The following is a 24,608-nucleotide window of genomic DNA, read 5'->3' as shown; positions in this document are numbered from 1 at the left end:
AATCTTTGAAAAATGTAATTGTTAACTGTGATTTAGTTGTCATCTGATTTGAAAGTGACTTTGATTCTTAATTTATTTATAAAATAAAATGCAATTAAATGACATTACTTGATTTAATTTAATGAAACCTGTTATAAGCAATTAAGCAATTAAAAATAAAAGGCTGAATGAAACTTGTTATATTGAATTGCTTAATTGAAAAATAAAAATTATACCTAAATGGTCCATAATACACATATCACCGTCTATAATTAGTGCGAGCTGTTAAAGGCCATAAATAGAAATTGCTAGATATCACCGTCTAAATAAAAACATATTTTTTCACATCATCTAGTTTCCATATATGATAGATGTGATCATACTCTACCATATAGCTTCTCTATTGGTAATATGTAGCATTGTTATTAAGGGTCTCTCTCAGCCATATCTCTTGCTTATCATAGTAGTAGAACCAATACGGTCCTTAGAAACCCAAAATACTAGAGCAATTTTATGGGTGGACCTTCGGAGCCCACCCCGCGATGACGTGCTGCTTCGCCGCCTTGGTCTTCTGGAATGAGTCCCGAGCAAATAGAAGCTGCCAAACAAAAACCAGATTCAGTCTTGGCAAAGAAGAGCACAACTTTTCGTTTCATTGTGAAATGATATATATGTATGTCATTACACTTCGCTAATTGGAAACAGCATAAGTTCTGTACAAAACTTACACGGTTGAATTCTTCATTGATGTTTCAGAGTTGTTTGAATGAGTGTTAATAGGACTACCGCATGTTCTCAAACTAAAACGATTAGCTTCTATATGCTCATTATTCAAACCATGATTTTTGAGATATAAAGGTGAACCATGAAGACTATGCATCAAAATTAAAAACAAATGTTAATATGTTACTATGGGTTATCATCAATTTAATGAAATACATAGAATAAAGCAGATTGGAAAACCCATCGATATACAGATACATCCCAACATTGTCCAACCAACTAATATGATTAACAAGATCGAGAGATTCTATTAGACCAGATCTAACCCACAGGATCCAGATAAAAAAAATTAAAAGAAAAGACACGTGTAAAAGACGTTGATCGACAAAACCTTGCAAAGCCGGGGAAAATTGGAATAAAGAATCGGGAGAAAAATTAGCGTTCTTCCATGATAGAATGAAGAAACATGAAGCACATACCTTTTTGTAGTTGTGAAAATAAGCCAAGTCTTTTGGGACAGTCCACTTCTTGAAGTGCTCGAGTGCCACGTCGAGATGGTAAAGCTTTGGAGCCAAACTCAAGTCCACCGCAGTAACTTTCTCCCCAGCCACATACGGACCCTTATTCAAGGCAAAACAAAAAAAGAGAAATTAAAATTTTGTTGCAAACTATCAAATGTAGTCCATATTTGTAAATCCCGTGTACGTGGCTCAATTTGTTATTTATCTTCTGTTAGAATATTGATTAGCCGGGGAATGATTGTATTAAGAAAAATGTTGATGAGACCACCCGTATTAGAGTCATCAACTCATCAGCGCGCTGATAAATATGAAGCATATACGAAGGAATTAGTAAGTGAAAATCGAATTAGTCTTTTCACCAAATTGTTCATTTCTTCCTTATTCTCTCTATCGATCCTCTTCTATTTCTCTTTTCTCACAATCAGTTAGAAGAAGGGAAAAAAAATAATAATATGTACACATCTCAAAATTGGAAATAAATCACCGTACATGTGCCTTGAGATGGTCATCGATAGCCTTCAGTTCATGGAGCAAAGCCTGTTCTGATCCATCATTCGAATCTTTGCTCTTCAAGAATTTCACAAATGTAACATATATTTTTGATCCCCTGCACGCAAAACGACATAAGGGTCCTCAAACGAACCTTAAGTATTTGCAACATGCTATACAAACATTCTCTCTATCTTCTTCAAACTATAACAAAGAAAAAAAAAAATCAACAGAGCATATAACAAAGACCATTTTTTTTCTTTCCAAAAAAGAGGCACCTTATTCCATATATTTTAGACAAATTGAAATAGAAAAAAACATTGGCTTCTTGAACGGATCAGTCTTATCTCTTATCTTATGTCATAAGTAACTCTGATTATTCCATCGGTCTGGCTAGCCTAGCTATCAAACAAATACTCAATTCTCAATCGTGTTCTTACTTTTCGTATTTGTTCTATTTTTTTCTTTCTTTTTTCTTTTTGGAGTAGGGTATTTTTATAATCTTAATTACCAATTAACTAATCCTCAGTTCCTCGCAATCACAAACCTATGAGTAGTCCACACCACATACATATAGCACAATACGTAATTAATCTTATCACATTTTATGCACGTTTGTTGATCTTATTTTGTTGTTTAAGTTCTTCATAATAGACAAGAATACGCCCATTATTCAACGTAGTGACCAAAATAATAATTTCCATGATCATCACTATTTGAAGTTTGAACAGACTCCCATTATAACAAAAGACCCTAATAACAAAAGAAGAATTTTTATATAAAAAACAAGAGTTAGATGAGAGCGAACATACACATAAGCGAACTTGGGAGGAAAGACTAGAGAAGGTTGTGGATATTTCTTCTCAAGAATCCTAACAATAACATTAGAATCTGCCACCCATTTGTCACCAAACTTGACCACAGGAACTTTGCCCCCAGGATTCACATCCAAAAACCTACAAACACAACAACAATAAATTGACACATCTCTCCCAAAGAAACTATAAAAATAAAGATAAAAATTTTAGATGAGAAAACTGACCACTTGGGTTTGTTGGAGACGTCAATGAGGAGAGTGTTGTACGAAACATTCTTCTCCTCCAGAGTCAGCAGAACCCTCTGGCTGAACGGGCCTGAGAAGAAAAATGGGAAGATTATAGAAGAGCGTACTACGCACGCGCGCGCGTGGAAAGAGGAAGAGCTGAAAACGAAATGAGGGTTTGGTGGAGTCTCGCACATAAGAACTTAAACAGAACTCAAAATTCGAATATAAGAACTTACACAATGAACCACACGGCCAAGTGACCAAAATCAACCAAATTCGTCCAAAAATTTAACCCAGCCAAGAAATCTGAAATCAAAGGACAAATTCAAGTCATAACCATCAAAATCGAGCTCAATGAACATCACAACCAAGCCAAAACCTCAGATTTCACTCCGAAATCAAAACCCCCAAATCAAACTCTCAACCCTAACTTTCGAAATTCTTGGCTGAGAATGAAATCTCCTTACCTTGCTCGCGACATCAACTCCCGGACGTTACTTCTCTCGCTCTCCGGCGTCTCCTCGTGGGCGGCGCGCTCAGCGGCTCGCGGCGGCGCTCGCTTCTTCTCAGCCCGCGCGCGCGTCTAGTGGCCCGGTCTCGGTGGCTGTCAGCCTCGCTCTTCCTCCGCGGGCTCACTCCCTTGCTCTCTTCCTCTCTCTCGGTCTCTCGGTCTCCATCGGCCGATACTCTTCTCTCGGCTCTCTCTCTCTCTCATTCTCTCGGTCTCTCTCTTTCCCTTTCTCTCTTCTTTTCTTTTCTTCTTTCTTTTTTCCTTTCCCGATTCTTTGGTGAAAACAAATAAGAGGGAATCCCTACAAAAAAAAAAAAACAAATAAGAGGGAACAACGTCCCGCTAAATTTTTAGACCAAATGTTTTGGTCTTTTAGTCGCACCCAAATGTATGTTTTGGACTTTTGGGTGCGACTTTGTCGCACGCAAAGGTATGATAAACTTTTGGGTGCGACTTTTCGCACCCAAATTTAAAAAAATCAGCGAAATTTTTTGTGCGACTTTAGTGATTTTTGGGTGCAAAAAGTCGCACCCGAAAGTAGTTTTGGGTGCGACTTTTAGGTGCGAAAAGTCGCACCCAAAAGTCATCCGCACCGAAAATTTGTATTTGTTGTAGTGAGAGAGGGCCACGAGGGTGACTCTTAGTCTAGCGACAATTGCACTTTTCATTAGTGTTGGGGATCGTGGGTTACAAACAACAGATATAACCCTCCCACTTAGTTTTTGGAGTTGGTTCATCGACTCTTATAAGTTCGGAAACGGTTTTCCTAGTTATAGAGCGATAGAGCGGACAACTAGAAGAGAATCCTAGATTTTCATGTTCAGAGCAGTGTTAGTGCATAAAGGCACAAGGGACATACTCGGATCTTTTCCTACTTTCTATTTCGGGAAAGTGCATAAGGGAAGTGTGAACTTCAATTCACTCGAACAGTTGAAAGTTTGAGATTACACATCTTTTTATTTTTTTGCTCGTCTACAAGGAGACCTCCCACTCAAATTTTCAAGAGCATATAGATTTTGAACATATGTGATATACATATAGTTTTGAAACCATTTTGAAAACTTATTTGATTTGGATGACAATATATTTTCAAGTGTGAAAACGAAAACGGTTTTTCAAAATTCAAACTAGTTTTGTAAAATTTAATTTCAATTAAACTTTCAAAAATCAAAACATTTTAATCTTTCACATCACGTTTATAATCTTATGAAAAATATTTTTGCTCAAGAAAATTTTCTCATTAGAGTTCCATAACTCATGGTAGTGGGGCTGAAAATCCGGAATTCTAAAATCTGGACTTTCGGAACAGCCGCGCACCTCGGAGTAAAATCGCCATAACTGGCGGCTCCGATGTCCTTTTGACCCAAAACCGGTGGCATTGGAAAGAGGACAGACAGACCTTTAATTTTATTTAGAAATCATTAAATTTAGATTTCTGACCAGAGAGTTATGCCACTTTTACTGCGGGTTTTACACCAGCTCAAAGAAAAAGAAATAATTAAAGTTCGGTCTTTTTAGGTGCGAAAAATAATCGAGTGTAACGGAACGTTTTAGGAGGTTGTTAAAGCTTTTATTTGTGTTTTATTAGCAAGGTAATAACATGATATAAAAGAAATAACAACAAGCATAAAACGATTCAAGTAAATAAATTATACTAGCAGGACAATATAACTAGTCACAAAATTACTCGAAATTTTCTCAAACTTAAAAACACGATATTTAATATAAAAATTAAAACCTCTTAGAACTGATTCTAATGTGTTTTAATATCATCCCAAACTCATAGAAAAACAACATGATTTTTAATTTAAAGGCAAGAGCAATAAATTAAAAAAAAATCTAAGAAAACAATTAAACTTGTCATAAAATTAGTAAACTTTCGAAAACGATTTTCAAGCTCATATTTTTAAATACATGTACATGCATATCTTTGACCATAGCTCTGATACCATTTGTTGGAATCGATCTAGGGTTTAAGAAAAAGTTTAACGCTTCGGAAAGCGGCGGAATTTTTATAATTTTCTTTTTCAAGTGAAACAGTTTTTACTAACCTAGACAAAGAGCAAGCACATGTAAATAAAAACTATAATGAGCATAAAAGGTTACTAACCTTTTTAGAAGCTTGAACGTTGAGAAGCTTTTGGAAAAGGTTGCAATGTTCGTCTCCCTCGCAGCACGTCTCTCTTCCTTTCCTCGTTAACACGAGCAACCACGAAAGTTTCTATCACTAAATCACTCAAGATAAAAGGAATTAGTGTGTGGACACTTTTAAACACTACGACTTAAGAACGAGTCTTGAAGTCGCAGAGCTAAACACTAGGTCAAATGAGGACCTAGGTGCCAAAACAATAAAAAAGATATTGAATAGAAAGAGAGGAGAGGGGCGGCCAAGTCTAGAGAGAGAAGCTCTCAATCTCTAAAACTTTGGATGAATGAAATGTGTGGAGTTAGGCTCCTAGTTATAGGAGAGGTCTCACCTTCAATAAGGTGGTTTCCTCTTCTATAGAATATCACATATTGATGAGCCAATTTCCCCTTTTCTTTCATGAGGTACACGGCCAAGACTTGCCTAGCAAGTCCTTGGATTTGTTTCCTCTTTTATTTGCTTCTCCCTTGATTCCTCTTGGCCGAAATTCCCTATGCATGTGTGGGAAATTTGTTTCCTCTTTTTCTTTTGGCAAGTATCTTCATACATTCATGCACAAAATATTCCCTCTTTTTTTGGGTATGTTGGGCACCTAAACCATCTAGAAAAGGCTTCTAGAAGCTTTTCCATTTGTTCATGACAACATGGAATAGGCCCATTAAGAATTTTCAATAAAATTCTTATGAAATGAAATTAATTCACAAGGTCCAATAAATCTAATTTTGGCCGAGTGTTACTTGTCATCAAATGACCATGTCAAAAAATTTATTGACATTCATTTCATCCTATGTCTCAAAAGACAAAAATACCATTTTGACAATTTTGGTTCTTGTTTTGACTTAGCTTCCAGTTTAACTATTCCTACTCTATGTGATTCGTGACAGTGACCTCATGGATCCAAATGAACAAAGCTTGAGCTAAACACTTGGACTCAAAAGTTCACAAAACCTTTTCCAAGTTTAGCTTAAAGTCAACTAACTCCACTAAAGAGTTGACACTGAAAATCTCTCGGTTCAAATTATGATGAGCGGATCCACTGAATATTATCTATGTTTACCCTTCATGAATATCATCAGCTAGTAGGGATTTACAAAATTACCATTTTACCCTTCTAGCTGTCAGTTCCTCAACTCCTTTGTAGCTTGCGAATAAGTTAGAAACAATGTATTGACGAGGAGCTAACAAGTCACATTATTTCATCCAAAGGAGTCAGGACTCAATTTGGACACTGGCCAGTTCATTTATTCACATTCCAAGGAACAAAGCATGAGGTGATATACATTGCATTTCAGCAATCTTGTACATGAATTCCATATCTATGAGAACTTCACAAAGTTACTCATGACATTCTCACAACTTAGTACTTCACCAATAGGCCTTGTTCGGAATCACATAGTGAGTCCGAACTCTGACTCTCTCAAATGAGAATACGTAAGCTGTGAAATGGCATGTCTTATTTTAGGATTAAGGTAAGCACGATGCAATTCATACGTAGTGACTTCGAGACATAAGAGGTTAAATGGTTTGTTCTTATCTTGTCTCTAGAAGTGCACTGGTCAATTTAGTACCTTCGGAAGATACCTAGAAGAACTATAGAGTCTCCAACTCTCAATGCCCCATAACCAGACATCATAGATTCTCCTAACAATCGTACAAAGGTCAATAGTCCTTTGACCCTTAAATTGCGAATATATCGTTTTAAGCAAACTACGAAGAGTTTGTTCATGTAAATCTACATTTGTCTCTTCGTAAGTTGTTAAGTTTGTTTATGGACAAAAAGACTAAGGTTTTGTTGTCGCTCGTTTTCGGACAACTATTTAGGAGCCCCAAAACGGTTCGACCCAAGGCCGGACCAAGTGGTCGCGTTCGGGGTCTAGCGTGTCGGACTCGGTATCCCGAGTCTTCCCTTAGCTGTGATTGGTGTTTGCCTCGTCTGTCGTTGGTCCTGTAAGAGAAGGTAACGATGAACTACAAAGGGGAAACAGAGGGGATGCCTCTGTTTACCTCTCCGATGCTCAATATTAGTAGGATTGAGGTGGATATAGAGGGTTTAAGTGTCTAGAGGCCGAGACTTGAGAGAAACGAGTGAGTTACGAGTTCGACAGCGTTTCAGTACTCAAATTCGGATTACCTGGACCAGCGGAAGGACCTCGGTATTTATAGGCGACCAAGGGGCGTTTTGGGCATCCCCTTGGCTGAGGGCCGGCTCTGAGTCGGCCATCGAAGGCCGGCCCTGGGTCGGCCATGGAGGCGAAGGCCGGCTCTGAGTCTCGCTTGATTTCTTACTTGTAGATGTTCATCTTCTTGAGGGTATCTCTGAAGATGAAGTTAACGGAATTCCCGTTATCATTCAGGATTCTGACGATCTCGCAATTAGATACGTCGAGGGTTAGCACAAGTGCATCATCGTGGGGTCCAAAGATATTTGCCATCTCGCTTTCCAAGAAAGTGAGTGAAACATTGTTTTCTCGGTTGATGCTGCTAGGCCCATTTTTCAAGGTGTGCTGATGCGTCTTGATCGATTTAATGGAGTCATTGCAGTTTTTTTATCCTCCCATGACGAAGTCGACTCGGTGTTTAGTCTGAGCCGGTGGAGAGTTTGGCTCCTCCTCTTCGTCAAGTCTAGATCGTTTGGGCGAAGGATTTCCCTCCCTCGGGAATTGAAGTTTTTCTTCTTGAGTGGAGGGCTCCAAGTCGAAGTCTTTCAGCTCGCCCTTTGCGTATTTTTCTGCTTGGACCTTTTCATGGTCTCGCAGTTGACAGTCGCGTGGCCATTTGCTTTGTGGAAGTCATAGTATCCGCCGGGATCCCGTGTCCGTTTCTTTCCTTAGAATCCGCCCTCTTTTGCTTCATCTTTTACCGAGAGTGCAAAGTTTGGAGGCACGTTTTGTTTCTTCATTTATGCCTTAAAATTTTGAAAATTTCCATTTCATGGGTTGTTTTCCCCGTGTTCAAGTCGCGTCCAGGTACTCGTCTGGTTAGTTTAGGGTCATTTAGCGACTGCATGCTTCTTGGCCAACAAGTTGGCTTCTTTTTCGGTTTTCACAAAGTTGGAAGCTCGGTGAATCGCATATTCGATGGTTAAAGGTCGATTAATGGTCATTTCCAAACGAAATTTGGATTCGTGCCAGAGTCCATTTGTTAGCGCGGTTAAGGTCGAATCGTTGTCGATGTTCGATATATTTGCCAGCACCTCCTTGAAATGGACCATGAAGTCTTTAAGAGATTCAGAGTCCATCTGCTGGACTCCCCAAAGGTCGGCCATAGTGGACTCATCTTCGACTGACATCGAGTAATGTTTTTAAGGAAGGCCGTCGACAATTGTGTAAAATTGTCGATAGAATTAGCTTTCAACCTCAAGAACCACTCGAGGGCGGACCCATATAGACTTTCCGCAAACAATTGGTAGTACCCCGCCTCTCGTTCATGGTACCTCAATTGAGCAAATCCCATTGCGATTTCGAAGGACATCATGTAAGCCTTGGGATTTGATTTGCCATTGTAGCGAGGCAGACGAACCTTTTCGGCATCTCCAATGAGCACATCGGTGATTTTTTTGTGAACGGGGTTCGTCCAATTTCGGCGACAAGTCGGTCTATCTCTGGAGCCGTGTTGGTCGCACTATGAAACTTTGAATGAACGGCCCTGAATTCTGTCGTAATTGCTTCTTTATATTTGTCGAACTCGTCCATATTGGGATCAACTAGGGGCAGTTCGAACCCTCATGTTTTTTCGATGAGATCCAAATTGATTTGAAACGGTCCTCCTATTTGGGGGACGGAAAGTCCCGTTTGTTGTTTGGCAGGAACTTCGTTGAGGTTGCTCGTGGTGAATCCAAAAAGAGTTTTGCCTGGCGTAGGCGGAGGTTGACCATTAGGATTGACTTGGGCGATCGACGACGAGGCCCAATTCATGTGGGAGGCTATTCCCGATCCGAAGACCGGGTATGTGCCTGACGAGGTCACGCCTATTCCGCTGAAATCCAGGCGGGTGCCTGGTGGTGGAACTTAGTTAGCCTGCTTAGTTGCGACCGCATTTTGGGCTGAACCTTGTTGCTAACTTCCCCACTCTCGGCTCGCAAGCTAGGAATATACAGGGGCATGGTCGTGAGGTTGTCGACACGAGCGCTTAGGGCTCAGTGTCTTTCCTCTTGTTCGTCGAATCTTTTCTCTAGCATGTCTAAGATCGCCTGAGTTCGGGCTTGGGCCACGGTCTCAGTGGGGGTACGATTAGGAGAGGCAGACATAGTGATGATTTTTTTTATAACGAGTTTAACTTCTTTCCTCTCAAGGTTGGTCTTTCGATGATTCCCACAGACGGTGCCAAATTGTTGATGTCGAAATCCAAGCTCTCAACAATCACAAAATAAATTATGATAAACAACTATTTATTTATATTATAATTTAAAGGGATTTCAAAAGACTTCGTAATAAAAAAACGAATTATTAAACGTAAATAATGAATGTAAATACGAATCGAAATAAAAGCTTTATTAACTTCCGAGTAATTGGTTACAACACGAGGTCGACAAAATGAAGGGCGTTGAGATTGAAGACAGAGAAGAAGAGGTATACAAATCATAAAACCATATCTCTCAGTCACGTGCGAAGTCTATTGTCAGAAGGGAATATATAGTGTGTCGAGCTACAGAAATGTCGGGGACACGTAATTGAAGACTTCGTCCCTTGCTCGACACGTCGTCTGGCTGTTTGAATGAGTGCTGATTGTAGTCGTTTGCGGTCCGGAATTGTAGGCAAGGTTCTTGTGTTGACTGTGACTTCGTCAGTAACTGATTAGACCTTCAGAATGAGTTCGTCAGGATATAGTTGTTTTATTTGGGCCGTATAAGAATGTTGCTTTGATCGAAGAATGATTACTTATTGGGATTCTCAAGGCCCAATAAGATTATTCGCTTGTGAAAATAATTTTGACCCCACAATAGTCATTTCATGATCCAAATTATCCAGGTTCAACCCGTATCGAGAAAGGTCAATTATTCAATTATACCTATATTGATACATATGAGCCCTAAGCATCATTGCTTCCCCATCGAAAGATTCAGTCGTACTTACTACGAAAGTGCATGCAATCTATCAGATTTGGAATCAACCCTTAGGTGAGTTAACATTGACCTTCTTTCAGGATGGCTGGATTCCGTATCTGTTAATCATTTTCCGCTCAGATCATATCCCGAAATTTCAAGACATATCTATTATGGCATCTACAAGTAGCCATTAATGAATGAGTCAAAGAACTCGATAATACAACCCAAGTCTATGACAACATCAGGATTTAGATTAAGTCTCACTATGACCATCATAGCTATCCTGGTTAGTGTGTCGTAACGGTCCTTAAACGACACATCAACAATCAAAGTTTGTCCTAGTCGTACACATACCAAAAGTGCAGAATGCTCACACCAAGTGATCAACCTTCACTTGTGTTCCACATATATGATTTTGGATCCAGCTATCTAGACTTGGATCAATCATTGACCAAGTTTTAGTTCAACGCCCGAACTTAGATGTCCAACATGTAATTCAGTTTAATACGGAGACTAAGGATTAGATGAATGTTTATAAATCTAAAATAGAAATAACGTTTTCAATTCATATAGATAAAATGTCATTTGCGACTCAAAATTTTAAGATTAATGTTGTACATTAATTTTAAAGGACGATAATAAACCGAGAATTTAAATTAAGGACATTTAAGGTCGATAAAATTTTGGAATTTTTTTTCGAGAAAATGAGAAGTAAAGAGAAAAATAATTCCGACGATCTTGAATGAATTCTATGTGAAAGGATTTCCGAGAAAAATTATTTAATTAATTTTAAGAACATATTTTCCATCTCCCGGTACATAAATAAATGGAAAAGGATTTATTTGCAATAGATAAAGAAAAAGAAAAGATGATTTGTGGAGGAATTGCATAGAGAAATAGAAAGAAATGGTTAAGTTGCAAATAAGGAGGGATTTATTACCGATTTTCAAAAAATTTCTCTGCCTCATCCATAACAGAACCGACTCATATCCTTTGCTTTATGGGTCAAGCGGCTATATAGCCAAATAGAACTTAAGCTTTTGCAAAATAGTCATAGTTTGCCAACAACAAGAAACTAGCCTAAGTAAGATTAATATAGGCTGGATTAAATTTATTCCCAACGAACTATAAAGACAGAATGTAAGCTTTATGAAAGCTGGATTAAAATTAATCGAGGTAGGATTAAAAGTCGTAGTACTCTCAATTGGCTATTTTGCTATAACTTATGAAACTATGGCTAGTTTGCAAAAGTCATAGTTTGAATTGGCTACTTCATATCATTTTTTCCTTGCTTTTATCTCTTGGATGTGCGAGACAAAGGAACGAAGAAAAAAAAACGCAAAAGAGAATGAAGAAAGAAGAAGAACCGAGAGGATAAAATCACGCGCGAGGAAGGAGAGAAAATCGGAAAAGAAGAGAGAGAGAAAGAGCGTGAGAGAGAGAGAGAGATAACGAGAGGCTTAGAAGTAGAGACTGAGAGAGAGAGAGAGAGAGAGAGAGAGAGAGAGAGAGAGAGAGAGAGAACGAAGCAGGAGCAGAAGTGACTGCTTTGTCTTGCCGGAGTCGCGCGCGTGAAGAGACGGCCGAGTGAGAGTGAGTTCTTTGCCGGAGTCTTCTAGGGTCAGTCTTGTCTCTTCGTTCTCGTCCCAATCTTCTTCTGATTTTGGTTGACAAGGTCCATGAGTGAATTTTGGATTTTGATTTTCTAGGGCTGTGAAGTACAAAATCAAATTGGGGATTTTCTTCATTTCGGTTTTGAACGTTGTTTAGAGATGTTGAAGAGCAGCAAACAAAGTCCTAATTCAGTTTAGTTCAAGGTACATTTTTGAATTCCTTCATCTCTTGTCCTTGGTCGAAATTTTGGAGATGGAAATTTAAGTTTTAATTTGGATTTTCTGAGTTGTTAAGGGATTAAAATCGTTCGTGGATTTTTGTTGATTGATTGAGTTTTCGTGATGATTTCTGGAACTGATATTAGATAGGTTCGTAAACGGACGTGGGAAGTCCGATATAATCTGAGATATTTTGTTAGTATTTTTTTGCTGGATTGTAGACTGAATGGACTTTCTAAAACGTCCAAGAACATGAAAATACGTTAAAAATTGAGTGAGTTATGAATTTTCGAAAATTGTGTTTCGGAGCAGTAAAACTGGATTTTTGAATCTGTACGCCATTATTACGGGCTGTTTTTGAGATTGTTTTTCTGGTTCAAATTGAGCTTGTAATATCTCGTTAGAAGTATATGGAAATTAGTTTTGTAATGAAATTGGAATCGTTGCATTTCGATTTGTGTAGCTAAAGTTATGGTGCGTTCATTCATGAACTAGTGTCGGATATGAGATTATTGTAATTGAATATGAAACTGATTTTGTTTGCTTTGTATAAAGAAATCCGTAATGATTCTTGTTGTTGCTAGTTGATTGAGATATCGTTGTTATTTTCGTCTCGTGTTCTTGGTTCGATTTGGTGAATATGGGTTTGACGGGTTTAAGTGATATCGACTCGGATTTTGGATCTTTGAAATTGGATTTTTTAAAATTTATTACTTGAATTGAAGATCGATATTCTTGTTGGACTTGAGATTTGTCGTTGGAGTGATTTTTCTTCATTTGTCTCATGTCACAGGTTTGGAGTTTGATGCTTCTGCACAGAAGCGCCGGAACTCAGTGTGATTTGGAGATTTTATTATCGAAGAAGTTGGAAATGTGTTTTGGATTACTTGTTTTGATTTATTTGTAACATTTGTTGACAAGTTGAGAATTTATTGATTTGTTAAGCGAGTTTCTGAGGATTTCACAAGTGTAAATGGAAATGTGAATTTGAGACTCGTGTTTGAATTAATTATTGAAATCCAAACTAGAATTGATTCTCAGTTTTGGTCCGAGCTAAGTGTTGGGAAATTGGAAATTTCCAACGGATGGTTGCATACATGTTTTGTCTTTAGTTAACTTGAATATGTGGATTCCATTGCGAATCTAATCTGTTGATTATTTATCGGGATATGACATCAAGTTGGAAGCCGTTTACAGGGTTCACGGTGTAAGTGAATGTTTGGATTCATGACATTAGTGAACGTCCAGATTTGCAGTGTCATCGAACGTCTCGTGGACGAGCAATATAGACGCTTAATCTCGAGGTAGGTTAATATAACCATTCTCTCCTGATTTTATGGTTTGGCCACAAGTATATATTATTTTTTAAATGAAAATAGCTGCGAACGTGCCACAAAATCTAAGATCGTTTCTAAATGTGGGCGGAATTTCAAATCGGAATATCCAATTAGGAAATTGAGAATATTTTCAATATTTTATGTATATCATGTATTTACGAAAGAAAACGTTTTGTATATCCTGGATAAGCCGGATTCACACACACATATACGGCGCGGAGAGTGCACCTTGCTCTGATCGGAGGTCTGCCACAAGTTAAGTTGGCAGGGCAGCTCAGGAAATAGTACATATTTAGATGTATCTAGAGACACACTTAAATTATTGTGATTTACATTCCTGCAATTTGCATTTATGCAAGTTATACTTGCACGAGTATAGTGATTTACACGTGACAAGAATATTATTATTATAAAGTAAGGTATTATTTTTGAAAATCTTTTTACTCAAGCCATTACTATAGCACTTACTGGGCCTCAGGTTCATCCCTATTTTCTTTAAATATTTCTTATAATCAGGAAACAAGAAGAAGGGTTACGACAACCTCGAAGTTTAGCATCGTCAAGTATTTTGGAAGTCTCGGTTTAGTTTATCTAGCAGTTCTATAAATAAGCTTTTACTTGTAAAAGTTTGTTTATACTTTCGCATTCTGTTTTGTTTATCTTTGGATCTGTAAAGTAAATAATTGAGTATGCACTGTGGGATGTTTAGTTACTCTATTAGTGTTTAATAAAATCTGTTTAATAGTGCTTATCTTCAGTAAGTTCACGCCTCATTTTCGGGGCGTGACATGTCATAACTCAATTTTATTGATAATTTCAGCGTCTAGAAAATTACAAATAAATATTCTTGTTGGCAAGAATCCCTAACAATCTCCCACTTTGACCTAGAGAAGATGTGGCATATTCCTAACACCCATCATTTCAATGTGTTTAGTGAGCACACGTTTAGGCAACCCCTTTGTCATCGGATTCGCGATGTTATCCAGTGTCGAGATCTTCAAGACAACCATGCCCCCTCTCCGAACAATCTCCCTTATAAGATGGTATTTTCGTTCTATATGCTTTCCTCTTTATGGCAACGAGGTTCCTTTGAGTTTGCTATGGTTCCAGTGTTATCACAGTTGACTGAATAGGTTCACTCATGTTAGGAACCACCTCTAGTCCCTCCAAGAAATTCTTTGCTATGGTTCATTGAGAGTTAACACTTACCCAAATGTAGACTTCAACATGTCACAGTCTACTTGGAAATTAGAGTCAGTGTATCCTTGTACCACCAAGTTCTCACTTGTGTATACTAGCATCATATTCCTAGTTCTCTTAATATATTTCAATATATGTTTAACAGCTGTCCAATGATCAAGACCTGGGTTTGACCAGTATCTACTAACTAAGCCCACTGCATAGCATATGTCAGGCCTTATACACAACATAGCATAAATGAGGCTCCCAACAGCCGAAGCATATGGTACCCGTCTCATATCCTCTTCTTCTTGCGGTGTCTTGGGACACTGCTCGTTAGACATAAATAACTCTGAACGCATTGGTAACAGTGTGCCATGAGCATTTTTGCATTGAAAAATGAGCAAGTACCTTATCAATATAAGTACCTTGAGAACGTTTCTTGGTAGTCAATTCATTCTCTCCGGGTAAAACTCTTATCCGCAAGTCTAACCTTAAAGGTTTCAACTTGTCCTTCGACTCCTTTCTTTCTCTTGTAGATCCATTTGCACCCAATCAGTCTAATTTGATCAGGTGCATCTAATAGAGTCTATACTAAGTTCGAGTGTATAGACTCTCTCTCTTGATTGATAGCATCTAGCCATTTATCTTTGTCCAAGTCGACCGTGGCATCATTGTATGATGTTGGGTCATCGTCGTTCGCATCTAGTGCAACGACGTTCGCTTCAAAGCCAAGATATCGTTCGCTTCAAAGCAAAGATATCGGTTAGGCTCTCCAGAGATACACTATGACGAGTCTGCGAAACACTTGGAGGAGTGTTTGTGTTTTCTTCTTCATCTCCCACTCTTACAACTGTTGTAGGTGGAGATGGTACCCTATCGATGTTAATCATTGGGGTAGACCTTATCGTTTCCTCAAGTAATATTTTACTACGAGGTTTAAAAGCTTTTGCATAATCATCTTCAAGAAAAGTAGCATGAGTATAAACGAAGGTTTTCCTATCTTTAGGATCATAAAATATACCCCTTTTAGTTCCTATATTGATTCCAGCTTACTCGATCTCTTTTTCAAGACATGAGCAGGGCAACCCCATACACGGAAATGACGTAAGCAAGAATAAGCTCTGCTCCACAATTCCTTGGGTGTTTTGGATAATAATTTTGATGGAACTTGATTTAGAATATACGTTGCAGTTTTTAATGCATAACGCCAGAAAGATGTAGAAAGTGAAGAGTAACTAATCATGGATCTAACAATCTCTTATAGAGTTCTATTTCTCCTTTCAGCAACTCCATTTTGTTGTGGGTTTTTTTTCCTTTAATACATGATTCAAAAAGAGGTAGAGTTCCCACTTGAGGGTGTTTCAACGGTCCAAGCTTGGATAACCTATCTAACCTCTTTATATCAATATGACCAAGTCTCAAGTGCTATAAATAGGTTTTTTCATCACTAGACACTTTAATTCTTTTGTTAGATATGGGTTTAGATACTTTAATTATTTCAACATTAAATGAACAATTTAATTCAGGAGTTAAAACATATAAACCATTCCATAAAAGAGCATGACAAATAATTCTTCCATCACGTGAAACACTTATGGAATCATCATTTAAAAACAAATAATATTTTTGTTTAGATCATTCAGAAACGGAAATAAGGTTTCTACAGAACCCATGAATAAAATAGACTGAATCCAAATCAAAATATTTATTTCCAAAATTAAAACACACTCCTCCCACTGTTTTAGCTTTGACGAACTCTCGGTTCCCCACTCTATGCATGAGTTCGTCAACTTTGAGCTTTCTCCATGAATCAAATATTTGTAAAGATGAACAAACATGTTAGTTGTCCCCGAATCAATTATCAAGGACTATGATAAATGCCCAGCAAAAAGTGCTTCTAACACATGTAAGTTAGTGAACGACACATTAACTTCACTTGACTTTGGCTTCAAAACAAACCCTTGCTCTATCACTGCAGAAACATTCCCCAATGATTCTTTCTCCAGAGAGATGTGATGAGATGAAGTCTCCTTTTTCAGGCTATTCAAAATGTTAATTATTCTCAATCAAACCATTTCGCCATATGAATATGAATATTTCATAGAGTAGCTTTGCTATTGTATATTCTTGGCCATTATGACCACAACTTCGAAAATACGAAGCAAAAGGAGCGTACTCCTCGAGAAGTGAATTTAGAATGATTTCAACCCGAGTGGCCTCATCAATCTTTGCGACTTGCAATTCTGCTACCGTCATAGAGTCACTTAAGTATCTTATATGTAATATGACGCAGCCTCCGACCATAATTCGTTTATCCATTATTTTCTCTAGGAGGTTAAATTTCGAAATCATACTGAAAATAATAAAATTCAAGTACATAATTAACTACTGAAAAGAAAAACATTTATCATAAAATTTTCGAAAATAAAAACTTAATGCTAAAAAAGCATGAGAAAAAAAATACTAATAGCTAAAAAACCTCAGTTTTTATATTCCTCAATAATTCAACTAATAGTCACACTCTGCCTCCCTATCGGGGACATAACGGCTTGCACCTAGCGAAAAGGAAATCTATTTCAGATTAGTGGGCAATCATGGTACATGTGCTTTCATAGCTATGCTCACTAACTACCGATTGATTAGGAATCGCGGCCACATGCAACAATTAAATCTCCCATACATGAGTCGACCAAACATTTCAGCCAGATGAAGGTTTAACTCGAACGTGCCAACGTTTGTGTTAGTTAGGAAGGGAATAAAACCTCTTCCGCCTATCGTTTGAGACCTAAGCTTGGCATTGGAATCAGTAAAGCCCTTCCATTTGGAATGTCGGACATAACATTCATGAAGAAGAGTTGCTGACACGATGGGATCTTTCATCCTCACGGTGTTGCTATCAATGGTGGAGGCCTAGTTATTGACTCAATATACTTTTACTATTTTAATTCACTAGCATTAGCTTTAACCTAGATTATGCACTTAACTTTACTAAATCATATTATAAGTCCAAGTGTTTCTAAGCTACCCTTTAATTACAAGGTTTCGATATAGCTTAGTTATTAGGTATCGTAACAACTATTCTTGATTAACCTAGCCGCATCCCTTCACGAGAAAGCTGCCAGTAGGGTAGGTGAGACACTAGGTCTTCTAAGAACCCCCCACTTAGCCTCTTATCCGCTTGGTGAAAAACCTCCCCAATCCGTTCCACTTATTCATTTAAACTATCATAATTCAATTAGATGTTTTCAAGAATAAAGCCCATGAAAGAAAACAACCCACGAAACAAGTTCTAAGTTATAGCAAACAAACATGGTAACGCAATTAAATAAACAAGAATTCAAAATGCAAGAAAAGTTTGTTTTGGTTAGATCGTGTCCTATTATACTCTTTAATAAATATATAAAACAAGATAAGCCTAATACTATTGGCTCATGGATTCGGTTTTGGGCCTATATCTATGTCTCATTGAAAAATAAATCAATATCAAATTATTTATTTTTCTATGTTTTTAAGTAAAATCATTAGAGCCCACCCCGTAAGATAATTAAATAAAACATTAAAAAATTATTTTTTTTATTTTTATTTTAAAAAAACAGTGGGCCCATGGGCCCACCGGACTTCCGGGCCGAAGCCCGGATGAATCCCACAGCCCTTGCCAGCCACGGCAAGGCTGGGCCTGCATCGGAGGAGTACCGCCACGAGGACGACGTGGAACAGCCCCGAAGGGTGTTGTCAATGGTGCCCACAAGAAGAGTAGTAGTATCTATTTATGTACATTTGATGTCATATAGTCTTACGAAGACTCTTGCTTGTAATTTCTTATTCATTATTAATAAAGTTGAAACGTTCATTCATTCTTTCTTTGTTTGAAGCTTTATGATAAAACCTTAGTCTTTTAGTCCATAAACAAACTTAACAACTTACGAAGAGACAAATGTAGATTTGCATGAACAAACTCTTCGTAGTTTGCTTAAAACGATATATTCGCAATCTTAGGGTCAAAGGACTATTGACCTCAGTATGATTGTTAGAAGAATCTATGATGTCTGGTTATGAGGCATTGAGAGTTGGGGACTCTATAGTTCTTCTAGGTATCTTCCGAAGGTACTGCATTGACCAGTGCACTTCTAGAGACAATATAAGAACAAACCATTTAACCTCTTATGTCTCGAAGTCACTATGTATGAATTGCATCATGCTTACCTTAATCCTGAAATGAGACATGCCATTTCACACCTTAGTATTCTCATTTGAGAAAGTCAAAGTTCGGACTCACTATGTGATTCCGAACAAGGCCTATTGGTGAAGTACTAAGTTGTGAGTCTGTCATGAGTAACTTTGTGAAGATCTCATAGATATGGAATTCATGTACAAGATTGCTGAAATGCAATGTATGTCACCTCATGCTTTGTTCCTTGGAGTGTGAATAAATGAACTGGCCAGTGTCCAAATTGAGTCCTGACTCTTTTGGATGAAACAATGTGACTTGTTAGCTCCTCGTCAATACATTGTTTCTAACTTATTCACAAGCGACAAAGGAGTTGAGGAAATAACAGCTAGAAGGGTAAAATGGTAATTTAGTAAATCTCGACTAGCTGATGACATTCATGAAGGGTAAACATAGATAATATTCAGTGGATCCGCTCATCATAATTAGGTCGAATTCTTGAGTAGAAAACAAATTCATTTGAACCGATAGATTTTCAGTGTCAGCTCTTTAGTGGAGTCAGTTGGCATTAAGCTAAACTTGGAAAAGGTTTGTGAACTTTTGAGTCCAAGTGTTTAGCTCAAGCTTTGTTCATTTGGGTCCATGAGGTCACTGTCACGAATCACATCGATAGGAATAGTTAAACTGGAAGCTGAGTCAAAACAAGAACGAGATAGTTTTACGAAAATTGTCAAAAGGGTATTTTTGTCTTTTTGGACATAGGACGAAAAGAATGTCAATAAATTTTTTTGACATTGTCATATGATGACAAATGAAATAAATATTACTCAGCCATATTAGTGTAATTGGGCCTTGAGGATTAATTTCATTTCATAGAATTTTACTTGAAAATTCTTAATGGGCTTTTCTTATGTTGTCATGAACAAATGAAGAAACATCTAGAAGCTCCTTCTAGAAGCTCAAATTTCGTCCAACCCAAGGAAAATAAGGCTGAATTTCGTTCATGCCATAGTGGGAAAGAGAGTTTATTTTGTGCATGAAGATACTTGCCAAAAGAAAAAGGGGAAACAAATTTCCTTAAGAAGGAAAGTGCATTTTCGGCCAACTAAGAGGAAATCAAATGAGGAAACAAATCCTAAGCCTTCATGAGGCATGTTGGACGTGCAAGGCAATAGGAAAAGAGGAAACTACCTTTTGAAGGTAATCCTCCTCCTATAAATAGGAGCCTCATTCCTCACATTTCTTTCATCCTGAGTTTAAGAGATTGAGAGACTCTCTCTCTAGAACTTGGCCGAAAATCCTCTCTCTCTCTCTCTAGTTTATTTTCGATTTTTCCTTGTCTTGGCACCTAGGTCCTCACTCGACCTAGTGTTTAGCTCTGCGACTTCGAGACTCGTTCTTAAGTCGTAGCGTTTAAAAGTGTCCACTCACTGATTCCTTATTTTCGAGTGATTTAGTGATAGAAACTTTCGTGGTTGCTCGAGGTGCCGAGGAAAGAAAGAGAGACGTGCTGCGAGGGGAGACGAGCGTTGCAAACTTTCCAAAAGCTTCTTCAAAGTTCAAGCTTTAAGAAAGGTTAGTAAACTCTTAGCTCATATTGGTTTTTAATTACATGTACTTGAACTTGTCTAGGTTAGTAAAAACTGTTTTACTTGTAAAAGAAAATTTTTAAAATTCCGCCGCTTACTGAAGCGTTAATTATTTTCTCAAACCCTAGATCGATTCCAACAAATGGTATCAGAGCTATGGTCAAAGATTAGCATGTACATGTTTTTAAAATTATGAGCTTGAAAATCGTTTTCGAAAGTTTACTAATTTTGTGACAAGTTAGAATTGTTATCTTAGATTTTTTTTAATTTATTGCTCATGTCTTTAAATTAAAAAGCATGTTGATTTTCTATGAGTTTGGGATGTTTTTAAAACACATTAGAATCAGTTCTAAAAGTTTTTAATTTTTTATATTGAAAAACGTGTTTTAAAGGTTTGAGAAATTTCGAGTAAAATTTTGTGACTAGTTATATTGTCTTGCTAGTTTCGTTTATTTACTTGAATCGTTTTATGCATGTTGTTATTTCTTTTATTCTATGTTATTACCCTGCTAATAAAACACAAATAAAAGCTTTAAACAACATCTTAAAACGTTCCGTTACACTCGATTCTTTTTCGCATCTAAAAAAGGACCAAGCTTTAATTTATTTCTTTTTCTTCGAGCTGGAGTAAATCCGCATTAAAAGTGGCATAACTCTCTGCTCAGAAATCTAAATTTAATGAGTCTTGAATCAAATTAAAGCTCTGTCTGTCCTCTGTCCAATGCCCCCGGTTTTGGCTCGAAAGGACATCGGAGCCGCCAGATATGGCGATTTTACTCCGAGGTGCGCGGCTGTCTGAAACTCCAGTTTTTAGAAATCCGGATTTTCAAACCTCACTACCATGAGTTATAGAACTCTAATGAGAAAACTTTCTTGAGCAAAAATGTTTTTCATATGATTATAAACATGATGTGTAAGATTAAGAGTTTTGTTTTTGAAAGATTAATTGAAATTGAATTTTTACAAAACTAGTTTGAATTTTGAAAAACCGTTTTCACTTTCAAACTTGAAAATATTTTGTCATCCAAATCAAATAAATTTTCAAAATGTTTTCAAAACTATATCTATATCACATATGTTCAAAATCTATATGCTCTTGAAAATTTGAGTGGGAGGTCTCCTTGTAGACAAGCCGAAAAATAAAAAGATGTGTAATCTCAAACTTTCAAGTGTTCGAGTGAGTTGAAGTTCACACTTCCCTCATGCACTTTCCCGAAATAGAAAATAGGAAAAGATCGAGTATGTACCTTGTGCCTTTATGCACTAATACTACTCTGAACATGTCGATCTAGGATTCTCTTCTAGTTGTCCGCTCTGTCGCTCTCTAACTAGGAAATTTGTTTCCGAACTTATAAGAGTCGATGAACCAACTCCAAAAACTAAGTGGGAGGGTTATACTTGTTGTTTGTAACCCACGATCCCCAACACTAATGAAAAGTGCAAGTGTCGCCGGACTAAGAGTCACCCTCGTGGCCCTCTCTTAAATGAGAGTACTCAAGGGCGCTTTGCTCTGATCATTGCTCAATGAGCTACGTCCGAGAGTGAGACGATGATGGCAAGGCCTCCCCTTGGGGGATTGTTTTTCAAAGTTGACCTTTTGGACTAAGTGGTTGGTTGCACACTTAGGCTCAATTCTTAGTAATCCTCCCTCGAGGCCCTGCGAAAGGATGTGAGTGATCAAAATAATTTACAAGGTGGCTAGTCAAAATTGATGTATTGACATCTTGGCTTAGCATTAATGATGTGTCATTTACTTATAAATGGAGATTTTTTGCGGCCTTCCCTCGAAGGAGTAAATTATCGTTTGGTTTATAACACCTTTGGATTTTATAAAGTCTTAAACAAACTTAAATCCTAAACCAAAGACTAATCATAAACTTGTTTCAACTTTTATAGGCAATATGTCTCCCAACTCTCTCTCTTTCATTCTTTCCTCGAACAAACTCAAAAACGAAAACTACATAGACTCGAAACGTAACCTCGACATAATACCTACCGTTAACAAGCACAAATGGGTACTCACCACCCCGTGTCCTCCTCTGACGAATGATGATTCAACTCAAGAGGACAATGACGCCTTAGCGGCCTGGCTTCGATCCGATGAGATTGTGAGGTGCTATATCTTAGCATCTATGAACAATAAGCTGAAAAAGCAACATCGTGACATCGAGACTGCCGCCGACATGCTCACCAATCTCCATGAGATGTTTGGAGGGCAAAGGCGTCAAACAAGGCTACAAGCAGTCCGACAGTTTATGAACTGTCATATGCAGGCTAGGACTCCTATTGGAGACTTTATGATATTGATCATTAGTCATCTGAGTAAAATGGAAATCCTAGGATCTGAGATTGATGGGAAGAATGTCATAGATGTGAAACTCTCCCCGCATCTCTTGATACCTTCAAGATGAACTACTCCATTAACAAGCTAGAGTACACTGTTACCAAGCTTATGGAGGAACTTCACACTGCTGTAGGTTTCACTAAGAGAAAGAGGAATCAAGGAGAGGCACATGCTACTGAGCAAAAAGCCTCCGCCTCTGGAACTGTGAAGAGACCTTACAAGGCCGATAAAAAGAACTGTCCCGCCTATCTCAAAGCAAAGGAACATAGTATTGTACTAGTTACCGAAGCATGCTTAGTAGCTGATAATGTATCATCGTGGATTCTTGACTCCGTTGCTACTAACCATATTTGTTGTTCCTTGAATGGTTTCAAGAAAACCAAAAGCTTAGAGGAAGGCGAGTTCTGTTTCAAATGGGGTGATGGGAGCCTGGTGTCTGCGAAGGCTGTGGGATCCGTGACGCTGTCTTTTGAAGACCGCACTTTAAACTTGAATAATGTTTATTTTGTTCCTACCTTTGGGAAGAACTTAATATCTGTTGCTCGTCTTCTTGAGCAAGATTATTGTTTAAAGTTCATTAAGAATGGAATTCGTATTTCGTTTCCTGATAATTCTTTTGTCACTGATGCATGTATGAAGAATGCTCTTTTTTACATCTATCCCACTCAACCTTCTCTTTTAGACACCGAAATAGATAATGATCTAATTAGGGAGCCAAAGAGGATCAAACTTTCTGAATCCTCCGATCTAACAAAATCAACATACCTCTGGCACTTGAGACTTGGTCATATCAGTCTAGATAGGATTAAGAGACTTGTGAGGGACGGTCCACTCCAAGACTCTGCAATAGGTTCACTACCTACTTGTGAATCCTGCATAGAAGGAAAAATGACTAAGCGACCTTTCTCTGACAAGGGTCGAAGAGCCACTGAGTTGCTGGAACTAATACATTCTGATGTATGTGGTCCGCTCAACCAACAGGCACGTGGAGGATACGAATACTTCGTTACCTTCACCGATGATTACTCACGATATGGGTTTGTCTATTTGCTCAAACACAAATCCGAGACCTTTAACGTATTTAAGGTCTTTAGGCCTTTAGTGGAAAAGCAAACTGGCAAAGTGATCAAAACCCTTCGATCTGATCGAGGTGGTGAGTATATGTCTGGAGAGTTCGATGACTTTCTTAAAGAAGAAGGTATCGCTTCTCAGCTTACCGCACCTGGCACACCTCAACAAAACAGAGTGTCAGAGAGAAGAAACCGAACTCTTATGGAGATGGTTAGATCAATGATGAGTTACTCATCACTCCCGCTTTCCTTTTGGGGATATGCCCTTGAAACAGCCGCCTATATTCTGAACCAAGTTCCGTCCAAAACGGTTCCTGGTACTCCTTATGAACGATGGACTGGCCGTAAAGTGAATCTTGGCCGCATCCGAATTTGGGGTTGCCCTGCACACGTGCTGAGGCAAAAGACTAGCAAGTTGGCTAGTAGGTCAGAATTGTGTCTGTTTGTGGGATATCCAAAGGAAACCAAAGGTTTTACTTTCTATAGTCCCGAGGACGATAAGACTTTCGTTAGCACGAATGCTCGTTTCCTTGAGGAAGACTTTGTGAAGGATGCAAAACCTAGAAGCAAAATTGTGCTTGAAGAAAAGTTGGGTGAGGAAGCTTCTACCTCATCTGTAAGAACTGTT

General features: G+C 38.0%; 1 protein-coding gene across 1 annotated transcript in view; it reads right to left on the bottom strand.

Moving 5' to 3' along the window:
• Positions 1-269: 269 nt before the first annotated feature.
• Positions 270-24,608, bottom strand: part of LOC149393446 (glutathione S-transferase DHAR2-like) — a 49,387-nt gene continuing 25,048 nt past the window's right edge. The window contains exons 3-8 of the mRNA XM_089618033.1: positions 2,994-3,044; positions 2,755-2,845; positions 2,525-2,668; positions 1,713-1,830; positions 1,182-1,322; positions 270-577 (exon numbers count right to left, since the gene is read on the bottom strand). Coding sequence (XP_089474159.1) covers positions 491-577; positions 1,182-1,322; positions 1,713-1,830; positions 2,525-2,668; positions 2,755-2,845; positions 2,994-3,044 — 632 coding nt within the window. The 3' untranslated portion in view covers positions 270-490. The remainder of the gene's footprint in view (positions 578-1,181; positions 1,323-1,712; positions 1,831-2,524; positions 2,669-2,754; positions 2,846-2,993; positions 3,045-24,608) is intronic.

Source organism: Urtica dioica, chromosome 6, assembly GCF_054948205.1.
Source record: "Urtica dioica subsp. dioica isolate 48M chromosome 6, U.dioica_male_clone48M_v1_H2, whole genome shotgun sequence".
NCBI classification, from domain to species: Eukaryota; Viridiplantae; Streptophyta; class Magnoliopsida; order Rosales; family Urticaceae; genus Urtica; species Urtica dioica.
Note: the sequence above shows the minus strand (reverse complement) of the source record. Positions and strands in the feature narration are given on the sequence as shown.